Source organism: Apteryx mantelli, chromosome 5 (genome assembly GCF_036417845.1).
Source record: "Apteryx mantelli isolate bAptMan1 chromosome 5, bAptMan1.hap1, whole genome shotgun sequence".
Taxonomy (NCBI): Eukaryota; Metazoa; Chordata; class Aves; order Apterygiformes; family Apterygidae; genus Apteryx; species Apteryx mantelli.
In genome coordinates this window covers 18,049,283-18,072,855 of record NC_089982.1, presented here as the reverse complement: position 1 = coordinate 18,072,855, position 23,573 = coordinate 18,049,283, and the positions used below count along the sequence as shown (strand labels likewise).

Sequence of the window (23,573 nt, the reverse complement as noted above, 5' to 3'; positions counted from 1 at the left end):
TGGGCTCTGGCGCTCTCGGTCGCGCGGGCGGCGCCGCTCGGCTCTCGCTGGCGTTGGCCTCGGCCCGGCTCCCTCCCGGCGGCGCGGGCGCGGGCACGGGCGCGGCGCGCTCCCGTCAGCCTCTACCGGCCACCGGCCGCCGTCTTCCCGCAGCCAGGCTCCGCGCGGCCGCCGCGCTCCGGTCGGGCGCCCCCCTCGGCTGTTTCCGGAGGAAGGAGAAGCGCAGCTGCCCCCTCCCCCCTTCTCCGCCTTCCTCCCCCTCCTCCTCCTCTCTCGCTCCCTCCCTCCCGGCCCCCCCTCGGCGCGAGCGGAGCGCGGAGTCACCGCGGCGCACGGACGGGCCCGGCGGCACTCGCACACAATGGCGCTGAAACGCATCAACAAGGTGAGCGCGCCCGCGCGCTTCTCCCCCTTCCCTGGCTTCCTCCCCCCGCTTTGTGGGGTTTTTACCCCCTCCCCCCCCCCCGGCGGAGCGGGGCACGGATGCGCGGCCCGGAGGGGCGGGAGGGCCGCGGGGCCGCCGTTGCGGGCCGGGCAGCGGCCGTCTCCTTCCGGCGAGGCCGCGGCCGGCGCGGAGGGGAGGGGAGAGGAGAGGAGGGGAGGCCGCTCTCCCCGGCCCTTCCTCCCGGCCCCGGCGGGCCCCTCGGCGGGCGCCGGCGGCCTTTCGCGGGGGGTTGGCGGGGCCGGGGCCCGGGCCCGGGCGCGGGCGGCGCCCCTTCCTCGGCGGGGACGCTCAAATGTCAGCGCCGCCCCGAGCCACCCCGTCGCGGCCGCGGCGCCGCGGCCGCTGCCCCTCCGCCGTCGTTTGCCCGCATCGCGGCCGTATTTGTGTCGCGGAGGGGCTTTGTGGCCGATTGCGGCCCTCGCCGGGGCGGGGAGGGGGCCCCCGGGCTGGTTTCCCTGCCCTGGCGTGTAACTTCTTTCCCGCATTGTAAGATGGCGGCGGGCTTGCCTAGTTGGGGCTCTTTCCGGGATCTCTCGCTTTCTGCAATAACATGACACACGCGCGTCTGCGCTCCCGTCAGCTCCCGTGCAGCTGCCGCCGAGCGATATTGTTCCAGGGCCGCTTCGCCGCGCTGCCCGCTCGCCCCTCGCGGCCCGGGGAGCCGCTCTCGCCTCGGCCCGGGCTGCGCGAGGGCGGAAGTGTTTTGTGCGGTGCGCCCGGGGCTTGTGTTGCACAATCGCGCCGGGCGGAGTGACTGCGCGGCTAACTCGGAAAAAATGCCGAGGTGATGAAAGTTTAAACCTCTCGCAGGCAAGAAGGCTGCGGACGTCAGGTTGTGCACGGGCGACTTGGCGGTTCTCCCGTAGCGCCAGCTGAGGGCTGTGCGGGTTTGGTGGGAGCGCTTCCAGTTCGTAAATCGCTGGGATGTAATTGCAAATGTGGTGGAAGCACCGTAGCCTTACCGTGCAGTCGCTGCTGATCTGGACTTACACGGAAGCCAACTCGAACGTTTAAATATTTCAAGAACTGAGAGGAGTTTCGTGGTCGTCTCATAGTCTGCCAAGATGGCAGAAAACCAGTCTTGAAATCGGTGAACTAAACTTCAGTGCACCAAACACCTTTTGTATGCAGTGTGTACAGCTCATCGCCTTTTAAAGTGTTACTCTAATTTCGTGTCTTTTGAGTAGTGTTTATAGGCATCTTTTAGTTGAATCGAGGCAAAATGAGGTAGTTTATTAATGTTAAAGGATAATTATGTTATCCCTAAAAGCATAAAATCTATTCTGGATTAGTACTAGCTAAACAAATTGTCTTCAAATTACAGCTACACTTTCAAAAGAATTTCAAAACAATTCCTTTTGAATCTGACATCAGGACTTGTTCCCCTGTATTAGTGGATGATATCACTTAAGTTGAAACGCAGCTAGGATACTCCCTGGTATGCTTTGTCATCAACTCATGCTTATGAAACACATTCAGGCTTCTGCAGGTAAGAATTTATCGTCAAATGTAAACCAAGGCAAACCCTCGCATAGCAATCTGATGGCTGAAACCTTAAAATGATTCAGGGTAACTTTGGAATCAATACGTCATCTCTGCCTTCAGCATTTTGGCCTGTCTGTTGTGTGCAGTCTCTTGTTCTCTGTTGGTCCTTATGCTCCACGGCAGTGTGTACTAGCAAGCTTCTTCCTTTACCCAGTGCCAGCATTTAGGACTAGTGGGATGGATTTTTTTTTTTTTTGAAGTTGCTATTTTTAATTGATTTAATCACACCAGGCTACAAGATATGCTTCTAAATTCACATGTGGTTTACAGTGTTGATTTGTATTTGCCAACCTGGAAAGTCAAAATGATGATATTTTGATAGATTGAAACCATTACTTGCAAGTTGCTTTCTTCCAAAGCATGCTTTCTGATACAAATGTTCGCTAGGATTGAGGCTGCAATCCAAAAATAGGAGGACCAATTTCATAATGAGGTTGTTGTGAATTTAGATTCTAATCTTGCCAACCGGTAAGGCCAAGAGAATTGCACTCTGTCACTGGTGAGCTGGGATCCCCTGTCTTCCAATAGTAAGGTCACAGATCAGACCTTGAAACTCTGTGCTTCCTTGTAGTGCATTGTTGGCACTAAACCAGAACAGGCTAAAGAGAGACCAGGACCTCAGAACATTGTAATCACAAATAGCTGATTTAGTCTGACTTCTGGTATTACCTGTCAGGGCTAGAATTCATTGTCTCGTGCAATAGATGACACTCCAAATGTACTGGTGAAGGCATTTTTGGTCTTTTTTACTGTCCCTTTATGGACTGATGTTTCAAGAATTTTTTCTTTTAATTATATTTGGTAAATTAGATTTTCAGATTGTATTAGAACATGCAAATTTAATCTGAAGTATGTTACACATTCAGAATATAAGTACCCCCTACTTAAAGTATAACTGGCAAACTCAAGTTTTGACTTGGGAATTAAAGTACATGAGTAGTCATGTATTACGTATTGGGTTATCTGCTTCTGGAACACACTTTATAGCACTCTCTTCAAACTGTAGTAGTTGTCAGGTATACAGCCAGTCCCGGAAGGATTGTGTTATGCTGGATCATGGCTTCACATCTGTGCCACTGCCCTGAGGGTAACCTGCAGACACTGGCAAAGCTCTGCTTTTATTGATATGGTTTGCTTTTGGAGAGGGTGGAAGTTGTTTTATTATACCAATAAAGTGATTTTGCCATGGAATAGTCTGAAACTATTATCTTAATTTTAACTATATCTTTTCCTGAGCATGAAGTTTTACAGAAACAGGATAAAGACAATGGAACAAATTAACTTTAATCAATCAGCTTCATATAAATACATGATGCATGCTTGTTGCACGTTGTTTTAGTCTGAAGTGTCAAGTGGTACCTGCTAAACACACATTCCGTAATTGCTGCAGCGTGTTGGCACTTCCGGTTCGAACGACAGTTTGAATTCCGGTTCCATCTCTATGGTAGAAAAACAAGAACTCTATAGAAGGAGTAGGAAATCTGGAATGCGTAAAATTGATAAAACTTGGGGAGATTTCATCATTGATACACACATCCGTTTCATCATTGTTATACACATCAATTGGAGTGAAGTAGTATAAAAGGCCTAACTTATGATCTTGATAGGATAAAAATAGATCGTGAACTAACAAATATAGGAGATGTATGTATGAAGTGTCTCGTCTGTGAAATACCTGTTTTAAGAAAACTTGTGCCTGCTGTGTTTTGTGTGCATTTGGTTAAACATGGTACAGGTCAGCATCATTAAGCCGGGGTGTTTTATTAGAAAAGCCGAGGCAGAGTTGGCATACTGGAAGCCAAAGGCTGAAGGTGGCAAAAATGTTTTTATCCTGTATTTTTATCTTTTTTAAATCTTTTTTTTAATCTTATATTTTTATCTTAAGCACAGTTAGAGACTTCCATTGGCAGTTGTAGAGCGGAATCTAAATAACAATTTTCCTCAAGGTTACAACCTCCAGCACTACTCCTAGATGTATAATTAATTGCAACTTTATCCACTCCCCCAAATACTGATAATGAGAAATGCTACTAACCCTGGAGGCAGCCACAATATCTTTCAGAGATTGGATGTAGTATATGGTGATGAAGGCAGCGTGGAAATATGCATTAGTTTAACTGAAGGTGTAGCTTTTGTAAAGTTGATTCAGTTAAAATGTTATAAAACTACTTACTATGTTTGTTTTGCTTTGAAGTATTATTTTCTTTTCAATTTGGAGAGGACAACACTTAAAAAAATATACATTTTTAATTAAAAATTAACTAAAGCCATTTGGTGCAGTTAAGTTTTCTTCTCTGGATGAAACCTATGATACTTTGTTTTTGCAGGCAGTCTTAGTGTGCTAGAATCATTCAAAATAGTTAAATAACTTGAAGCATTGAGTTACGTGACTGATCTTATTCATGCCTTGAAGGAATGTCTAGAAATAAGTCTGAATTTGTTTACTTGGGGCCTCAGAAAGTTAACTAGCTAAAGAAATGCAGTTGATGTTAAAATACTTAGTTAAAATACTTTAAACCGTTGTGGATGTTCTCTGGATGAATTAAATTACCTTTTTTTCCTGTAGTTAATTCACCTTAACTATTTCAAATATCCCTGGATAGACAAGTCCTACCACAAGTAGGTAATGCAACATGACTGCTGCACCTGGTGGTTAGAAGGGTCATATTGAGCCAAACACGGGGCAGTGGTGGATTTTAAAGCATGAGATTTCAGTACATAGTTTTTGGGAAGAACTGGTGTTGAACAACTTCAGCACTTTTTAAAAATCAGAATAAAATTATTCAGCATCAGCTGAAAGCTGTCATCACCTAAATTCTGTTTATAATTTAGCTTATGTAAATAGTCAGAAGTGACACTTATGCTATGTAATGAGTATCACTAACATGGAAATAGTGCTTCTTAATCGGGTAGGTTTGATACCTGTCTCCAAGTCCAGTGTTTGCTATTAAAGTCTTGAACATATCTTAAGAACTGATCATTTTTATGAATGTAAAATTAATGCTTCCTTAACTAGAAAATTTGAACTGCAGTAACTTAAAGATTTCTCTCATTAATTGGGCACTGTGCTTGTGAAACAAGTTCCCATTCAGCATGGATCTTTAACTTAAAATGTGCCCATTGGAACAGGAGGAGAAGGGGTGGTCATCTCACTTAAGTAGTTTTCAGAACTTGGGAGATCAATATTCCATTAGGTGGGTGCTTCTTGGATATCTTGAAGACGGAGCTCTCCAGGATGTTGAGGGATTTGGGTGGGATAATGTACAGAGTAAAAGGTTGCCTAGCCATCACTTTCTTTACGATCATTTCAGCTTTTAAAGATTTATTTTTGAAAGTAAGCCAATGGTTTTGCCATTATTCCCTACATGAGTTTCTTTTATACAGAAGAGCTGATGTAGAACTCTGCAAAATGAGCTCTCTTCAGCTGCCTCCCTGGTCTCTAACCAGCTCTGAAGCACTAATGCCTTTCTTTGCACTATTACATTAATGGATAACCAAGGGGGGAAGGATGTAAACAGCTGTAAGCAGCAGCTGTTTAATATGGAGCAGCACACTGCTTCTTGCCAAAGGCATCTCTGTTCCTTGTGGAGGCCACCTATATAGCCTGGCATCGTCCCCCACCAACGGATATTTTCTCTGTGTCCACTGAGTTGAACTTCTGAAGAAGAGAGAGAGAGAGAGGCAGTTCTTAACCTTGTGCGAGACATTAAGTGACTGTTGGTGAGGAGGGGTGAAAAAGGGTAGAGCTTTGTGTAATTCAGACTAAAGGCATTGATACATGATCTCTGATAAATCTTTCTATTGCAATTATTAAGGTTTTGCCGTCTTTAACTGTCTGCCCTGTGTTCTCCTATAGGTTCCTCCCCTGTGCATCAGAGCTGGCAGATGGGAACATGTGGTCTGCACTTCAGTGTTAGGTCTGATATCTCAGTATAAGCTGACCTTTGTTGATAGTTTAGGCTAAGATGCTGTAGCTTATCTTGATGTGGCTGAGCTCTGGGCATGCATTTTCTTCTGTGACTGATGTGATGTATTAACCCACCGGTATAACACAAAATAAAAACTAAATTAGGATAAGAAATGAAACTAGCAGTGAGTGTGTGTATGATTGCAGTTAGTGCATTTTTATACTTAATTGCCTCTGTCAAGTTGGCTTTTTCAGTAGAGAGTCTTAAACTTTGTGGAGTTGCACAAGCTGGACTGTTCTGTAAGCTTCTTGAACGTAGATTTAATATCTCAAACTCTAGATGAAAGTAACTGGACTTGGGAAAAAATCCTCTTCATTTGGCTTCTTATGGCATGCTAATCTGTGTTACATCAAATGTGTTGGGGAAGTCGTGCAAAAAAAATTAGTTAAAATTACATTCACAGGTTTAAATTGGTGTTTATGCCTTTGGCAATTCTTTGTCAAACACTTTGATGTAGACAAGGTTTATTACTGAAAAATGAACCAAGTGGATCATTGCAGTATTCAGGAGTGAAAGCTAACAAGATAGAAGGATTGTTTGTTTGTTTGAACATTGTTCAGAGCCTTCTCACCAATAGTAGATTTAAGTATTAAAATTTTGTATAAAAGAAGCCTTTGTTCTGAACTTCATCCCTTTGAGATGCATATGTCAGACATCTCGGATCTCCTGCAGGTCTCCCCAACATAGCAGAGATGTTTTTTTAATTCAAATTTTAAGAAAAGGGGAAAAGGAGACTTTCAGACTGCTTTTCAATTGTTAGGAACCAGTAAAAAAGGACAGAGACAGATGTTTAATCCTTTCCTCAAGCATCTGGACACCAGAGTTCCCAGCTGAACGGAGTGCAGATACTGAAATGCTTTAGGTCTTGACAAAAAGCAGGAGGATTGTTTTAAGCACTCAGCTGAGTTCATAGTGAGCTTTGTCTGTAACCTGGAGTTAGGTGGGCCAGGTGTTTAGCACTTCTGCCCTATCCCAAGAGCTATTTTAGGTTCCTAGTAGATAGAAGATTCTTGCTCTATGGCAGTGTTTCCCAACCTTCACTGGCCTGTCTGAGTAATAATGCCGAACAATACTGTAAATCAGATGATGGCAAACTTTTTTTTTCTTTTAGCCTTAGTTTTAATTTCTTCGTGCCTTGCATGATATAGGAGGATCTCCTGAATGACAGTTTGCCAGCTGAGCAATGGTCCCCTTCCATTCCTATTCAGAGTGGTGGTTGCAACGTGTCTAATCATAAATATGCTGTTAAAGACTGTGTCTTTGGGGGTGAGAGGGAAGTGTTCTGTGGTTTGGTGTGTGGGTTTTTTTTATTATTTTTATTTTTATTTTTAAGGATTTTCTGGAAATCAGTATTCTCTAGGTAGTTGAGGTGAAATTTAACCGGTAAGAGCAGCTACACTCTAATTCAGAAAAAGTTTTGGTTATTTTGTGTTCTCTTGGGTCAGTGTGTGCTGATTTTGTGTGCAACTTTACCTAATCCTGTAGACAGGCCCTTAGTTTTGCATCTCTGCCATTAGTTGTTTAAAACACACCCATTATATAGATAAAGTAGTATGTTCCTATCAGCATAGTCATGTTCACAGAATATACTTCTATAGTATATTTCAGCAGCTTTCAAAACAAGGACTGATCAAAGTGAAAACAAACTTTTTAAAAGGGCTGATTTTCAAAGTTCATTTAGGTTAAATATTTAAATTTCAGAGTAATATATCACATTACATTTAAACAGTAAATTCACCACACTTGAGGTGTTTACAAATGATAGTGGTGTTTGTTACAATATTAATTGGACAGCTTGCTGTTATACAGTCTTCTTTTCCAAATATTTCCTTGAGGACATGGAGAATTCTCATACCTTCATTCAGAAAGTGAAGACTTGTAGAGGATAAGCGTCCTATTGAGGCTGCTTGCAGTGTCTGTAAAAACTTGCCCCATTCACTACCAGTCCCCGAGAATTGTTGTTTGCTTAGGCTTGACAAACTCCAGCAAGCCTTTGTCACATTCAGTCCAGGGCAGTATGCATATAAATGCTGCTTCTGGTTGGTTTGTCAACTTCTGGTTGATTCTACCAGATTCTACCTTAGGTTAATGCATCCTTTACAGACTTCAGGGTAGTGTGTGGAAGACTCTCACATAACACTGCCAAAACCCGGCATTTATTGAGTGTTAGGCTGGCATTTGCATGGAATTGTCTATCGCAATGCCAAAATCTCATTCCTGAGTGCTAATGATCAGCCCAGAGTGCCTCACATCAAATACAATTTTTTTTTCATGTGCATCATTTTACATTTGCCTACACTGAGTTTAATTTGTCTCTTCATTTTCCAGTCGTTGTTTCACTTAGATAGGTGCATCTCATTTCTTGTGGCCAGTTTACAGCAGGTCACAGCATATTTCTTTTACTAGTTATTTTCCTTTCTGAGGGCTGCTCTGTAGTCCTAGGTTATAGAACCATGAATCGGTATGGTTCTTACAGGAAAAACCTTTAAGTAAGAAGTATGTTAAAGTTAGGGTTTGCTATTTAAAAGTGTGGAAATACCAGGATTAAAATACCCTGGTGTCACTGAATGAAGAGGTAATTAACCAGTACTTCATGCTTCTCCCTTCCACACATAGTTTCATATTTTAGTCAGTGCGTACAGTCCACATCCTACACTGAGTGTATGTGTGCATATTATTTTCAGGGAATGATAATGAATATAATACCTCAGAATTAGTGTATATGAAGCAGTCAGATTTTCTTCACCTTGACTAAGAGAGCTGCTGTGGGTCTTGGTTACTTTTTGGAAAAAAAGCCATACTTTTGCAGTCAAAGCACAACTATAGGTGAGTGGTTGCCACCTTTTCAAATTTGTTCTGAATGCTTTTAGTGAGTGACCAGAAAAGCAAAGTCAAGAATTGTCCTCCTTTTCCAGTCCAGCCACAGAGGTGAACTCTGGGAAAGGTCGGCATAGAATAGAGTGACATTTTATTTAGTTACTGTAACTGTGAATTTTGCCTAAAAACATTACCTACATTGTACACCTTCCAAATTTCATAACAGATGAGAAGACCTGTAGACAGTAGCCTCATTCACAAAAAAGGACTTGTGCGCTGAGACGTTGGTTCTTTGAAAAGATAGCATGTAGTCATCCGAGTAGTTTGCCTCACAGCCCAAGCACACAGAGTGACTGAATTACAATTGCACAGCAGTCTGGCATTTCCTTCCTTGAGTGCTAACCTTAAAACCAGAGTATTTTTATGTCTCTCTCTTAATATGCCATTACATTATGATAGTGTCACTAGATATTGTACAAACCATATGCAGTGTGTACCCTGAAAATTATAATTCTAAAGGCTAAAGAATATGGAAAAAAAACAAGCAGCAGAATATTCAGGATAGAGACTATCATATTTGTTAAGTTCCTGGTTATGGTGTTTCGAATTTCTTAAAAGACATTCCATACTCTTTGGGCCTTGCTGTTTTCTGTGGCTGATCTTCATATGATTCCAGTGCATATTTGCTTTAATGTCTTTTTCTTAAACAATGTCAGCCTACATCTTTCTATTTTACACACTGTCATTATATTTTGTTTTTCTCTGTTTATTAAGTGTTAACCAAGAGGCCAGTTTGTTTGAAACTGATAACTTTCTGCTGGTTGCACTTGTCCTGTGATGTGTATTGTGCCTTTGCTTTCCTATTCAGCTTAATCCACATTCGGTGGTCTTTCAAACTGTTGTTTTCTGCTTCCAGGGATAATTAATTTTCATGCTGAAATGAATGTTACAGATGCAGGTGTGTGGGATAAGGCAGTCGTTCTTTGCTGGTTGATTCTTCTTAATCTTCAGCTAGGCTTAAATGTTTTTTTGCCTCCCTTTATAGCTGCTTTCTATCCTCTCTTCTTTTTTAAAATTGTTTTCAACTGTGAGCTAATGAGTACAGATTAATATAGTGATGAATTCTTGGATGCTTAGGGTTTGAAATATCCTGTTTATGACAGAGACTATATTAGACAGGCACTCAAATTAATGTTGGGTTTTGTTTGGCTTAAGTGTGCGGGTTTTTTGTTTGGGGCTTTTTTTTTTTTTTTTTTTTTTTTACTTTTGACATAACTACACATTCCCTTTCACTCCCTCCAAGGTGGAACAAGTTCTTGTCTGGGAATTTAAAGAAAATTAACCCAGTTTCTTCCATTTGTGTTTTTTTGCCTAGAAACCGGAAAACTACAGTATATGATTTTAAGGAATAATCGTGCTACAAACCTGTATTAAACCTAACTGTGAGTTTATCCCTGTGAAAGAAGAGTGATTGTATACCACTCTGGTGGAAATGATCTTCTACCGCTCTGTGTTTAAGTTAGCTGCTACTATTATTAAAAATAAGCCCAGGCTATCTCCAGCTTATACTTGAGAAGCATAGCTGTTGTGCCACAGGGAATATAAGTTCTGACAAACTGAGGATTAAGGAAAGGGAGCAGACAGTGATTCTGCTCAGCTTGGTATTTTGCAAAAAGACAGCACACGAGGCATGAAGCTATTACTTGTTGCTCAATTTGATGAGGCCTGAAAACTTCTCTAAGAAAAACAGCTAGTTGCCTTAAATAATTTCTTTTAATGTCCTGCTTGTTTGTATCTGGAAGAGGTATCCTTTGCCATTCTTTACGTTTTCTTCACCCTTTAAATGACTTGTCATCTTTTAAATATGTGGTAAAGAGGAATTGTTTGAGAGCTCTTTAACAACTTTTCTGTCAAAAAAAGTCACTTCTGTGTTTTAGAATATCAACTAGGATCGTAGTCCTGCCTTCAGATTGAGACTCCGATGTCAGTGTTTTAGATTGTCACTTGAAGCATAAGCCAAATTTTCTACATTAGTTATGATTATATTTGTGCAAAACAAGCAGATTAGCTTTTGTGAGTATTTTTGTCTTGAAAATACTGGTTTATTTTTTGGTTAGCTTTTTGTTACGTTTATCGGGAAAGAGAAGAGAGATGGGTAAGAAGGAAGCTGTTTTTCCGGTAAAACTGTGTCTTACCACACACTTACTATGAAACTGTTTGGCAGACTGGCAGAAGACCATAATGCTGAATTTGTGTTAAAGCATGTCTGTCTGTCCGTAGTGACAGGTATTCTTGCTCTATTTCCAGTTGTCCTTCAGTTTTCCAAAACTCATGTGCTAGATTGTACATGCATGGTTTCTTGTGTATGCTACATTGCCACTGTCCTCTAACAGTAACATTGGCATGTAGTCCTTAAATAGTCCTTAAACCTGTAACATACTGTGTGACTAATCCTCCCTGTGGAGAAGCAGGGACTATCACAACTTTATATTTGGAAACTGGGGCGAAGAAATAGTGATGTGCTAGAGCTATACAGAAACCTGTGGCAGAGGCAGAGACCACTCATCAGGGTTGTAATTCAAAGACTAATCCCTTCCATTAGACAATGTAACACGTGTCTCTGAATCAAGCTTGTTTTATTGTTTCTATGTAAAGTCTTTGGAATTTGCTTCTTGGGAATGCTTTTTTTTTTTTCCCTTAAGTCACCTGTATAGTGAAAAACTGTACATGCTGACTCCAGGAAAATGCGAGTTTATCCCTCTGCAGTTGCATCTTCTACTTTAGATATTTTTAAGAAATTTGGAGATATAGCTTAAGTATCGCTTGACAAAGGAAAGTACTCCTGAAACTAAAGGTAAACAAAAAGAAGCAAAGTTGGACATAGCAAGCAATGCAGCAGAAGGACTACCAGAGGCATAAGGTCCTCTTACAGTTAGACATTTTACAGAATAATGCTCAGGAATGCTTTTTAACATTTCAGTTAAATTCTGAAATATTAGTTAAACTCGCTTTTTAAAAATGAAACTTAATGTGGTCTTACCTTCTTAGTAAGCAGCAGGTAAAAATAAGGGAACAACTATGAGGTGATATTGGTCAGCTAATGCAAGCTGTCAAGCTTGGTTTTGCTATTTGAAATATTTTCAGTGGAAATATTTGCCTGTTGCATAGAATAGTTGATCTTGATTGCTAAGCTAAGAAGCAAGGTCAATATATCTTTTTGCTGTTAAGTAGAAAGGTTTTTTTTTAAAAAAAAAAAAAAAAAAGGCACCTCCCTTTCCCTGAATGAAATGCTTCAACTGCTTTCCGAATGTCACAGCCCATATGTCTCTGCTTGCTCAGTTTCCAGTTATTCCAGTTTGCCTGTTGGACTCAGGAGAGTCCTAGCTTTCAGAAGGAGGCACTTTTTTTTCAAGTTACACAGAGGGAACTTTCTGCTCCCTTGTTGCAAAAAGCCTCCCTTCTTTTGTGTAAATGTGAAGTGTTGTGCACTTAATAATGTAAAGGAGGTTTGGTGTTACTGTAAACAGCAAACACTTCCCAGTACTTTGTTTCATGTTTGACTAAGTTCTTGCACAAAATTTTAGGCTCTGCTGAAACATTCACCTTTACTGCAGACTTTACTCTTCTGACCATAGTACCTAAAGGGAAGAGAAGAGAGTACAAGAAAGTACACAATCTCATCTTGTATTTCTGACTTTTGTAGATAAATTACTTGTTCTGTGGTCAGAATATTAAGTGCTGTATCTTTTTTTTTTTTTTAAATATAAGTGATGTGGGCTAGACAAAACTTTAGTCTTTTACCATATTAAAATCACTGTTTGTTTGTTCTGTAGAACAGTTTAAGTGCTTGAAAGGGCTAACTCTGTATGGACATGCATTTTGAAATGACTGGATATTAGAGTATTAAAACTTATATGTTTCAGCTTGTAAATTATTCTTAAAGTTACTGAAGCTATTTTTCTAAATTTATTTGTCTTACACTTGCTATCAGTTTATTTTCTTTCTTGCAGTATTGATATACTTGCATTGATATACTCTTTAATAAATTTCTGCTGCATTAAGATATTTTGTAAGTCAAGTGCATTTTATTTTGAGTACTGTTTTTTGTTTCTCTGAAGAAGCTATGTTTTGAAGAGCGCTCTAGTTTATTGCAATGTACCTCTGAGAGTCTGCTTTTATGCTACAGTCTCTTCTTGCCCTTTCTTTCCTTCATACTACTCATTTTTATGATTCCAGTAAACTCTCTAGTTCTTGGTCTCCATGATAATCTTCCAAAAAGAGAATCTGATCTTCTTCCCCAGTTAAATCAAACATTCCAGTAATAACCACACAGTGTTAAAATATTAACACTTGTGTCTTTCTGCTTACTGTATTGCTACAATTTATGGTAAGGGACAAAAGATACAGTGGAATTTGGTTTTACCAGATTTTGGAAAAATGGCTGATTATTTTTATAAATGGAAAGAGGTATGTTTGGATGAGAAATAAGCCTGATCAACAGGACTTTTTTTATTTGTTAAATGAAAAAAAAATAGAAAGGTTTGCAGCTGAAGGTTCTTTTACATTTCTTGTTTGCCTTTACGTAGGTAATATAAATGTAGCTTAGCAAGTTTTTCTGGAGGGCATTGAATTACATATGGACCTAATAAGTAATATTACATTGCAGAAATAAGGGCATTACAGGGTCCCCCAGTGGGGAGTGTTGTATGATAGAGAAAAGCACAGGAATGGGATTTGACAGGATGATCTGGAAAGAACTCGTGTCCACGCTTTTAAATAACAACAGCAATGAAATCAGCCATAGTCTTAATTTCACTGTACCATTGCTTATGAACACCTGGTACAATTCAGTTTTATAGTATAGTCTGATTCCAGTGTAAAGATCAACTCTGGTTGATTTTAAAGGTGAGCAAAATTAGCATGTGTAGGGAGAGGAAACAAGGGTCTAAAGTTTTCTTAAAACCTAAGAAGTTCTGCACGTTGAAGTAGTGTTCACCTCTCGCTGTGTTGGCAGCAACTATCATCTTACCAAAGAACAAGATGTTCATGTTAAGTTCAAGTTACATGAAATATAATATTTCTTCTGATTGGTGTGTTAGTTTACATTAACTAAATTTTTATCGAGTGCTGAATTTGTCAAACTTCAAGGATACGTTAGGGTCTTCACAGACAAAACTGTTAGTTGTCTGGTCCAAATGTGTGTGTCTGTTCCCAACGTAATAGGCATGCCTCGGCTTCTTAAATGTCTGACAGCATAATAGAAAGATCTTGTTTTAATGGCTTGTATAGACTTGTAGTAAAATAACTTGTGTGCAACTGTTAATGCATAGGAAAGGGGCTGACTGAATGAAGGGTTTGCCATTTCTTGTGACATGTAGATATCTTGACAAGTGCAGATTTATAGAAGTCATTGAAGCCATTTTTAGATTCAAATATCTAAAGGTTTTTTGGGGAAGGGAGGAGGGAAAGTATCTGTTGCGTACTTTAACTGAAAGGGTAAATTTAATTTTAAAAGACACTATCTAATCAAGTAACCTACGTAGTGATTAAACAAGGCAACAGATTTGAAATTGAGTTTGTTTGACTCATCACGACAATCTTGATACCACACAAGGAATTTTCCACTATAAGTTTTTGTTTTTATTTTCTCCACTGTGGGGGATGGAGGGAACTGGTTTCTGCAGCTCAGTTATTCAGAATTTTAAGGACATAATTGTCTTAAAAGTAAGATTTAAGATACAAAATACAGATACTTTGCCTGGTTCCCAACATTTGTCAGCCTTTTTATTTTTCCTGTCTACTTTAATCTATGCAAGAGATATCCCTTTTCTGTTTGTTCTGAATTTTAAAAGCTCAGATTTTAAAAGCTCAGATTTCATATACATACTGCTTTCCACATCATGAAGACTGTAATCAAAAACTTACTTTCTCTTTCCTTCCTGCTTAAGGCTTCTCCAACTAAAACTTAATCCTTGAAAATCTCAATCAGAAATGGGTTGGACTTCGCCCATGTCATGCTCTTCGTCCTCCTGTCCTCTGTTCCACCCCTGGCAGGGGTATCTTAACAGACACATAAAATAGTGATATACATTTGGAAAAACACAGTCATTGTAACTATTTATCTTCATAGCCAGTTCTGGCAATCTTGTTCTTTTATGAAGACATTCCTGATCTAGTGGTTCTAATAGCTGTTGTTGCCCATTCTCCTGTATTTGTATATGGAAAAACTGTTTTTGATGGACATTCAGTGAAAATGACTGTTGAATTCATTAACGTTCCCTGAACAGATTTTTGTTTTGTTTTGTTTTTAAGGAACTTAGTGACTTAGCCCGTGATCCTCCAGCACAGTGTTCAGCAGGTCCCGTTGGAGATGACAGTAAGTAACCTTAAGTTTCTGTTTTGCTGTGCTAACTCAGAGCATATCATGCCTAGATAATAATGCGGAGTTTTTCTTTTGTAGTGTTTCATTGGCAAGCCACAATTATGGGACCTGTAAGTATTCTAATTCTTGTGATGTAATACTAAACTTATATAGTAGTTCTTATTCAGGAAGAACTTTTTTTTTTTAAACTCCTCTTATCAGGCTTTAGTTCTAGAGATACTCCTTACAGTGACAGAAAATGAAGGAGGAAACAAAAAAAAACAGTCTGACAATGATTATTTTGTTGCTGGAGTGTTGTATCAGGACACCTATTTGGGCTGGAATACTCTTCGGAGCGGTGTAAGGCATCATTACTTAGTATCTAGAAACTTAGTTTGTATTTGACCATTTCTACAGTTTGAATCTAGCATGGACCTTGTTTGTAGTCGAAGCTAGTGCCAATTTCAGCAATTAGTTGGGCTGTATTTGTGCAGGTTTTAGAAGAGATTAGGGATGTCATCTTTGATCTAGCCTCATGTACTGAGATCTTGGATACTTAGAAGGTTAAAAAGTCACTGAAATGCAAGGTTCTGCATGTGACTGGGGGTGTGTGTGTGTGTGTATATGTGTATAAATACACTGCCCATCTGAAACCTGAATGTGACTATTCCCCTATTAAAGAAGGCAACTGTTTGTGCTTACTAAAAATCTAACCTGCAAACACTTGACATACTGAGCTCTTGGGGCTGGTTATCCATGTTTAGAAAAGGAAACCTGTAACTTGAGGAGACAAATATCAGATGCCAGTAGACCTGAGGCCCTGTGTGATGCTTCTGCTTAGGCTACAGAGTAGGAATGAAGTATTGGTGATGCTGTACTGCCCTGACTTTATGTCTACAAATGTGGTTTAAGCAGATCACCACTGAAAGTTTGCTTATTTGAGGTTCTCCTGATTGGCAAAATGGTTCTGCGTTCCCAACTCTCTGGTCCTCGTGGAATGTAACTAGGTGCCTCAAAAAGATAAAACTGTTCAGTAGCAATGCTCATATTTGAAACGCAAGGAATGTTCTTCACTATGCTGAGTCTGAATGTGCCTGGCTGCTGTGTTGGCATGGTCATAGGTAGTAAACATCAGTTGACTTCAAAAACAGGATTAATATTTTTTACTTCCCCTTCTGATTTAACAATGTACAGCTTCTTTTTTCCATATGTTATATGTTGTGTCAATCAAAAAGGTCTGCATTCCAGTCCCAAGATTGGGTTTTGAAAGTACCTTGAGGATAATGTGGTGCTGCTAGTTCTAATGCATCTGTGGTGTTGCTTAATGTTTTTAATAAAAGATAAGGGTTGTACTGCCAATCATCTGGCATCCCACATCTGCATATAATGAGACATTATACAGGCTGTGGTTTTGTTAGTAAAATATAAAGGAGCATGCATAGTTTGTCTTCTCCAGTCTTAACAGATTCTGGGAGGAGTTTGCTTCTGTAGTTGCTAAAATGTATCCCCAGAGAATGTGTAGAAAAAGGGTTGCTTGCTGGCTCCTCAGCTCCTCAAGTAGTATGCGTTGATCAAGCACAAGAGGTTATATTTTTATTCCTGTGGTTTTGGCAGAGATTGTGTGGCGTATAACCTACACTTTGAAAAGTTTGCGTCCCTTATCTTGTATTACAGAATTTCGTTTACTGATACTTAACATAGTAAGATGCACTTACTGCTTTACGTAAGTGAAATGTTCTGTCAAACAATATGAAAGTTCAGTTTCTAAATAATTCAGAAGTGTACTCTGAGCTGTGCATGTCAAATTCATTTTTCATAGTCTTGAGTCTGGAATTAAAAGCACTGTAGTCTATAGGTTAAACAACAAAATTAGGTAGTTCCATTTCAGAAATTTTTAGTTGTAATTTCAAATTAAAACTTCTTACAACATCTTTCTTCTTGTAAGTAGTAACTCATGCAATCCATAACTAATCACTCCATTTATCCTCCTCTGTCAGCTTCCATACTTCAAGTGTTACTTTACTGTTAATATTAAAATCTGAATGAATTCTTCCTATAACTGTTTATTTGGAGCAGGGGAATGTAAAATATTTCATGTACCTGAATTTTGGTGAATTTCTAACAGGGAGAAGTTGGTTTTTTGTTTTTTGTTTTTTTTGTTAGGAGCAGGGAGTTAGTTGTGTGTAAGAAGAGGTTTTCTGCAGGGCTAAACAGTGCCTACACCAGAGGGAGAACTTAGGAGGGGATAGGAGGCCTGGGAGTTGTCTTTGACCTTGAATACTTGGGTGATTATAACAAAGGCTCTCCGATCACAGAACTTCAGGTTCTTGAACTTGTTAGAGGAGACTCCCACTCTGTTACTGTTGTTTTTTGGAGCTGTCTCTGAGATTTGGATGCCTTTGCAAGTTGTCCTGAGTGGATTGTAAGAGAAGTTGGTTTTTATGAAGCATTAGCTCAGAGAAGTCCATCCAAAAGGTGTCCCGTATCTGTTCTGCATCGCTTAACCTTAGGAAGGAGTAGTTGAATTTTAGCAGCATCTCTGTTTTATTAGTGAATTAAACAGTTCTGTTATTTAAACACATTTCCTCTCCTTTTATTTATTTAAAAACAACATCGTCAGTGAAATGTAGTCCTAAAGATGATAATTGGAGAACTATTTGCTTGCTTTGACAGAATGACAGTCCATATCAGGGTGGTGTATTCTTCTTGACAATTCATTTTCCTACAGACTACCCTTTCAAACCACCTAAGGTAAGTATTACTTTCTCATTTGTGAAATTAGTGCTCTTTAAGGAACTGAGTGCAGGATAGAAATTGTGAATATTTGAGTTCTAGTATTGTCAAGTTGTCACTTCATTCATACATTCTTATAAAAAACAGTATCTTAGATGCCTATCCCTCTCTGACTGGCCCATGAGCTTATGTGCTGGCATATATTCAAGGAACGTATTCGTACACAGTAATTCTAAACTGCTTGGAATGATGTTTGTTTTCTTTTCTGTTTTTGTAACAATCTAATTGTTAGGAAAACTCATTGGCTTTATGTTACTGTAATAGAATTCTTGCTTAGGGGACTGTCAAGTCTTACTGTACAACTCTTTGGGTTGTTATATAAAAATGTGACCCTAATGATACGGATAGACCTGTTGAGTGTCTACAATCAATGAATATTGTATCTATTATGATCTGGTAAAAAATGTGAAATAATGTTAGTAGCTGGCAACATTATTTAAAAAAAAAAAAGTGTACTTGCACTTTCATTTTGAATGAAAATCGGCAAACTTGGAGTAGCCGTAGTGTTTGAAGTTCTTTAGCTCTATGGTAGCTGTGTTACCATGGTTGAAACAATTCTACTGTGTGTCTTCATCCTGTTGCAGGCGCCTGTGATTAAAACAGCCTCCTGCTTGGCTTCTCTCTGTTCTGGTTATTTAGATGCCTAGTAATTTGAAATCCAGAGGCTGCTGCTTTGCATGCATCTCTGTGAATTTGTGGTGCAGTCTAACTGCTAACTTCTTACTTTTTTTTTTTTTAGAATAAATTGAGTTGACTAATAGCTTGATTGAAAAGAAAGTGGCGTCATAATTGTCACAGACTGAAACACACTTTTTGTATTTTGTTTTTTATTATAGGTTGCATTTACAACAAGAATCTATCATCCAAATATTAACAGTAATGGCAGCATTTGTCTCGATATTTTAAGATCACAGTGGTCTCCTGCTTTAACTATTTCTAAAGGTAACTTTTCTAAAAGGGAAATGTTTCCATCTTGTGTTGGATACTGTGTTTTTAGCTTTGATTGTCTTGAGTTCCTGCTCCTGTCTCTTGATTTTTCCCTTAGTCATTCTAGCCTGTGTTTTGCCAATTGATAATGATATCTTACTGCATTTTTAATGGATATTTGCTTTTTCAAACACCTTCTGCTACATGGCTGTTTAAGGCCTTGTCTGGCCGCTTAGTTGCTTCAGTATTCTTAGTAGTGCTTACTAGCTTGGTCCCAGACGGGATTGCCAGCATCTGGGTTGAAGCAGGCCTATGGCGGTGTGTTGAAGCTAAGGCTGAGAAACTGCTTGTTTGCACCTGTCCATGTGGCTGCGCTCTTGCTTATCAATTTCAAGATGGCTTGTTTCAGTTGAGTTTTTAATAATGAAGTCTATATAGCTTTTAGAATGTTTGAGTCTGCCTAGAATTACATTCTGAGTTATACTGGCATATCTCTGTGGATAGATAAATAAAAGAAAATGGATATTGATACATGTTGCTTTCTGCCACCATGCAGTGGCATTGTCTGCATGGACTGAGCTTACTGACTGTACTTCAGGATGAGCTGAATTTGTGCTGCAGTAGAAGCTTTGTAGCTTTCCTCATTTTACTATAGTAAATGCCAGTTCCCAAATATTTTCATGATGATAGAATTTTGTTTGTTTGGCTGCTTACGCTGGTCACTGTGGCTTCAAAAGATCCATCGAGGTGCTTCTTTGTCTATAGAGTGTGTAATTCTTGTCTGTCCAAGGAGTGTGTTTGTGATATGAATGTGAATCCCCTATGTTTTAATGTTGTCACTACCATTTTTCTTTTAAAGCTGCTGTGAGAGTAGAGGATGCAGATTCTATAGCGGCTTGCAACAGTGTTTCTCCCTAGCAGTCTTACTCCTTTATTTTACAACATACATGTAGTTTTATCGGTGCAGATTGGGGTATTACTGTCTCAGACCCTACAGAGAAAGAATGGAGTCTGATGAAAGTTCTGATTCTAGTGATGAAAAACATGGAATATGTTGATCATCAGAATACATAGGAATGTGCTTTAGTTAGCTGCTACCTTGCATCATAGTTCAGGGGACAATGGCGCTTTTTTTGTGTGTGTTAGCTGAAGGCTGTGAGTATCGGGAAATGGGAAGGAAATAGTTCTTGGGAATTTTAAGTCACTTTGGACTTTATTTAGAGTAGGCTACAATTTTACTTTGGCCATGTATCAGCAAAAAGCTTTTTGGGCTCTCTAGCATGCTGACATTGTCTCAGTGTGAAGAGCCATGCTCTGTTGTTTCTGAGATCCTTGCTCCTGTTTTGCTATTGAGGTTTGTTTTTTTGTTTTTTTTACAGTTCTCTTATCCATTTGTTCACTGTTATGTGATCCAAATCCAGATGACCCACTAGTGCCAGAGATTGCACGTATCTATAAAACAGACAGAGACAAGTAAGTACAGAGTTATGTAAGACATACTTTAACAAACTTTGTGAAGAGTGCTCTGTCAGACAGCAGTTGTATTGAGTGTGCCTTTTGTGAAAATCTGGGATGGAGAAAACTTATGTTTTGAAGAGATACCTATTCTGGGTAGTGCATAATTCAAAAACAAAGGGACTTAATATCTTTGAAGTTGCGGGGGAGGGAGAGTATCTTTTTCTCACAAATGTGGCAGTATTTGAAAGTGTGTGTTGCCTACTTACTGGCTTACTATCTTTAAATAGACAACTTATATTAAGTAGCCTTTGGTTTTATATTAATGCTAAATATACTTGTCCAATTAGGTACAATAGGTTAGCCAGAGAGTGGACAGAGAAATACGCTATGCTGTAGGGTAAGAATATCTGCACATTATGGTGCATTTAACAAAATGGAAACTTGTCAGCACTTGAGTGCTGCATGCTTTAAGGCACTGGATTAACTAACAGATAATGGATGCACCAGTTACTGAACTTGAATATTTAACAGCTTGGTCTGTGGTTAGTGTGAAATGTATTGGCTAGTCACTATTTCTCACAGATACTGCTCTTGCATGGCCAAAAAAAAAAAAAAAAAAAAAAAGATAGTATGAAATAATTATCAAGCTTTGAGCCAGCTTGTGAACTTGTTGTGGTAAGTATTTACCCAGATTTTGTCAGAATTTCATTAAAAATGATGCCCTGGAAACAATACTCTGTAGTCAGACCTCATGCATAGACATGAATTTAGACCATCCAAATTTAAACTTTTTATACTCAGCGGTGTCTTGTCTTCTACATATTCTAAACTAGGAAAAAATATAGGGGTTATGGTCTGCTTGTATAGTTGAAAATTAACTTACTACTGACAAGCATGGAGTTAAGTATAAACTAATTGTCAGCTCAATTCCTGTGGAAGTACTGTACTTAAAAAGATATTCTGTTACTACTCCTTTTTTTTTTTTAATTGCTTGAGCAGTATATTAATGTGAAAAGAGAATACTGGGCATGAAGAGATGCTTACTGTTGTCTTATTCTAAGGTAGGAAAATTGACATAAATTCTGTATCCAGTGATACTATTAACCAAGTAATCTTTACTGATGGCATGTGATACTCTATAATAGTTATCCTAAGGACCATATTTAAACAAAACACTCCCTTGCCCCTCCCACCACAGGTGGTCTCTATTCCTTCCCCTTCAGTAGTCTTTCACAACAAACTTCTAGCAAATCTGTTCATTTTAGATTTGAAGTGTTTTATGTAAATTAGAAAATATCCAGGTCAGTCTAGGGAGGGATTTGTTCAGGGTTTTTTCAGTTTATATTAGTGTAGAAAGAAACTTTTCTTAATGTGACAAAGAATAGGGAGATAGGGATAAAGTATGAATTTATCATTGACCTGTTTTTATGCTGGCACTAATTCTATTCTTGTTTTTGTTTGCAGGTACAACAGAATATCTCGGGAATGGACTCAGAAGTATGCCATGTGATGCTACCTTAAAGTCAGAATAACCTGCATTATAGCTGGAATAAACTTTAAATTACTGTTCCTTTTTTGATTTTCTTATCCGGCTGCTCCCCTATCAGACCTCATCTTTTTTATTTTTTTGTTTACCTCCTTCCATTCATGCACATGCTCATCTGAGAAGACTTTAGTTCTTCCAGCTTTGGACAATAACTGCTTTTAGAATCTGTAAAGTAGTTACACAAGAACAATTGCCCAAGATTCAGAATTTTTTTTAATGGAGCATGTGTATTATGTGGCCAATGTCTTCATTCTAACTTGGTTATGAGATTAAAAAAAAAAAAACAAAACATTCCTCACTGCTCTAACAGATACTGAAGATATAACCTGAAGGGGGGAGGGGAGATGGATGTTCAGTTTTCTCCCATCAAAGAAGTAACATTGCTGTAGCAACATCCATCTTGTTCTAAACCTTCCAGTGTTAGAGAACTGAGGTTTTGCTATATACTTTTGCTCATAACTGATGTGTCTGGAGAATTGGTACTGAATCTATAGCATCAGCAGAACAGAAAATGTGATGTATCTTATGCATGTCAATAAAGGAATGACCAGTTCTTGTTTTACAGAGAATGGAAATTGGAAGTCAAACATCCCTTGTATTCCAAAATAGGGTCTAAGAACATTTTTGTAATTCATTTAAATTTTGTTAGGAGGCTTGGAGCTATTAGTTAATCTGTCTTCCAAAACACTGTTTAATATAGCACTGAATAAATGATGCAAGTTGTCAATGGATGAGTGATCAACTAATAGCTCTGCTAGTAACTGATTTATTTTCTTCAATAAAGTTGCATAAACCAATGAGTTAGCTGCCTGGATTAATCAATATGGGAAACAAAATCTTTTGTAAAAGCAAAGCTGGTTTTTGTATATACTGTTGGGATTTGCCTCATTGTTTAACATCAAATAATGATGTAAAGTTCGATAGAGCGAATCTTTTGCCATTTTCAGTTATAATACTCAGTCTGTTGCAGGTTGACACATTGTTCGGCCTGATGTATGCAGAATTAATAAGCTAACATAGTAGTGTAGCCTTAGTTGTGTGCTACACTTGGTGCTGGGAGCCCAGCGTTCAAGGATGGACTTGGGACCCAGCAGATCTGAAGTGGTGTGTTGTGGAGATGCTTCCTGATGCACCTGTGTTTGCTGACTGAGAACCTTTTTCTTCACCTTGTACGCTTGACAGCTGAAAGATCTTAATGTGGGAGTAATGATGAGGCAAAAAAATATAAAATAAAGTACTGTTTTGATGTGGGAATTGTCATGAGGCTGTGTTGAAGTGACTTTACTATGTGGGATGTTCGTTACCATTGAAAAGGACTTGTTCAGCCATGCTGCCATTTACATTAATGACTATTTTAATGCAACAGACACTTTCCTCATGTCAGGTGACTAAACGTGAATAAAGACTCATTGCTATTGGATTTTTGTTCTACAAGAAACATTGTCTTGTGCCATTAGTTTATCTTTGCAGCAACAAGGGCATTACTAAGCATCCGGCTCTCCTGTTTCCTGCCCTCTTCCTTCATATTTTTCCTTGTTTGTTTGTTTGTTTTTTTGGTCTCCATTCTTAACATCCATAGCTTCATTTTCTCTAGTCTTGTACTATCAGTTTATTGTGCATCTGTGACTTCGCACTGGCACCACTTTTGCACTGCTTATAGTTATGTACATTCTGATTCCTTGTCCCCACATGGATGTGGAAAGCTAGATGTAA

General features: G+C 39.1%; 1 protein-coding gene across 3 annotated transcripts; it reads left to right on the top strand.

The window, feature by feature from the left end:
- Window positions 1-31: 31 nt before the first annotated feature.
- On the top strand, window positions 32-23,298 carry UBE2D3 (ubiquitin conjugating enzyme E2 D3). 3 transcript variants are annotated; one of them, XM_067297572.1, is made up of 8 exons: window positions 38-385; window positions 5,847-5,907; window positions 15,088-15,151; window positions 15,236-15,267; window positions 17,810-17,887; window positions 18,766-18,871; window positions 20,236-20,329; window positions 21,779-23,298. In XM_067297572.1, coding segments are annotated over exons 3-8 (357 nt in total). In that variant the 5' UTR covers window positions 38-385; window positions 5,847-5,907; window positions 15,088-15,150; the 3' UTR covers window positions 21,825-23,298. The 3 variants fall into 3 exon arrangements, with proteins under 3 accessions (XP_067153672.1, XP_067153673.1, XP_013807104.1); XM_067297571.1 differs by lacking the exon at window positions 5,847-5,907 and having other exon boundaries at window positions 32-385; XM_013951650.2 differs by lacking the exons at window positions 38-385; window positions 5,847-5,907 and adding an exon at window positions 10,197-10,217.
- The last annotated feature ends 275 nt before the right edge of the window (window positions 23,299-23,573 follow it).

Bases quoted from the DNA above. Each gene is read 5' to 3' on its own strand.
- UBE2D3 (XM_067297571.1), top strand. From the start codon at position 362: ATGGCGCTGAAACGCATCAACAAG. The intron at 18,872-20,235 runs GTAACTTTTCTA...TTTTTTTTACAG, and splicing joins TGCTTTAACTATTTCTAAAG to TTCTCTTATCCATTTGTTCA. The intron at 20,330-21,778 runs GTAAGTACAGAG...TTTTGTTTGCAG, and splicing joins TATAAAACAGACAGAGACAA to GTACAACAGAATATCTCGGG.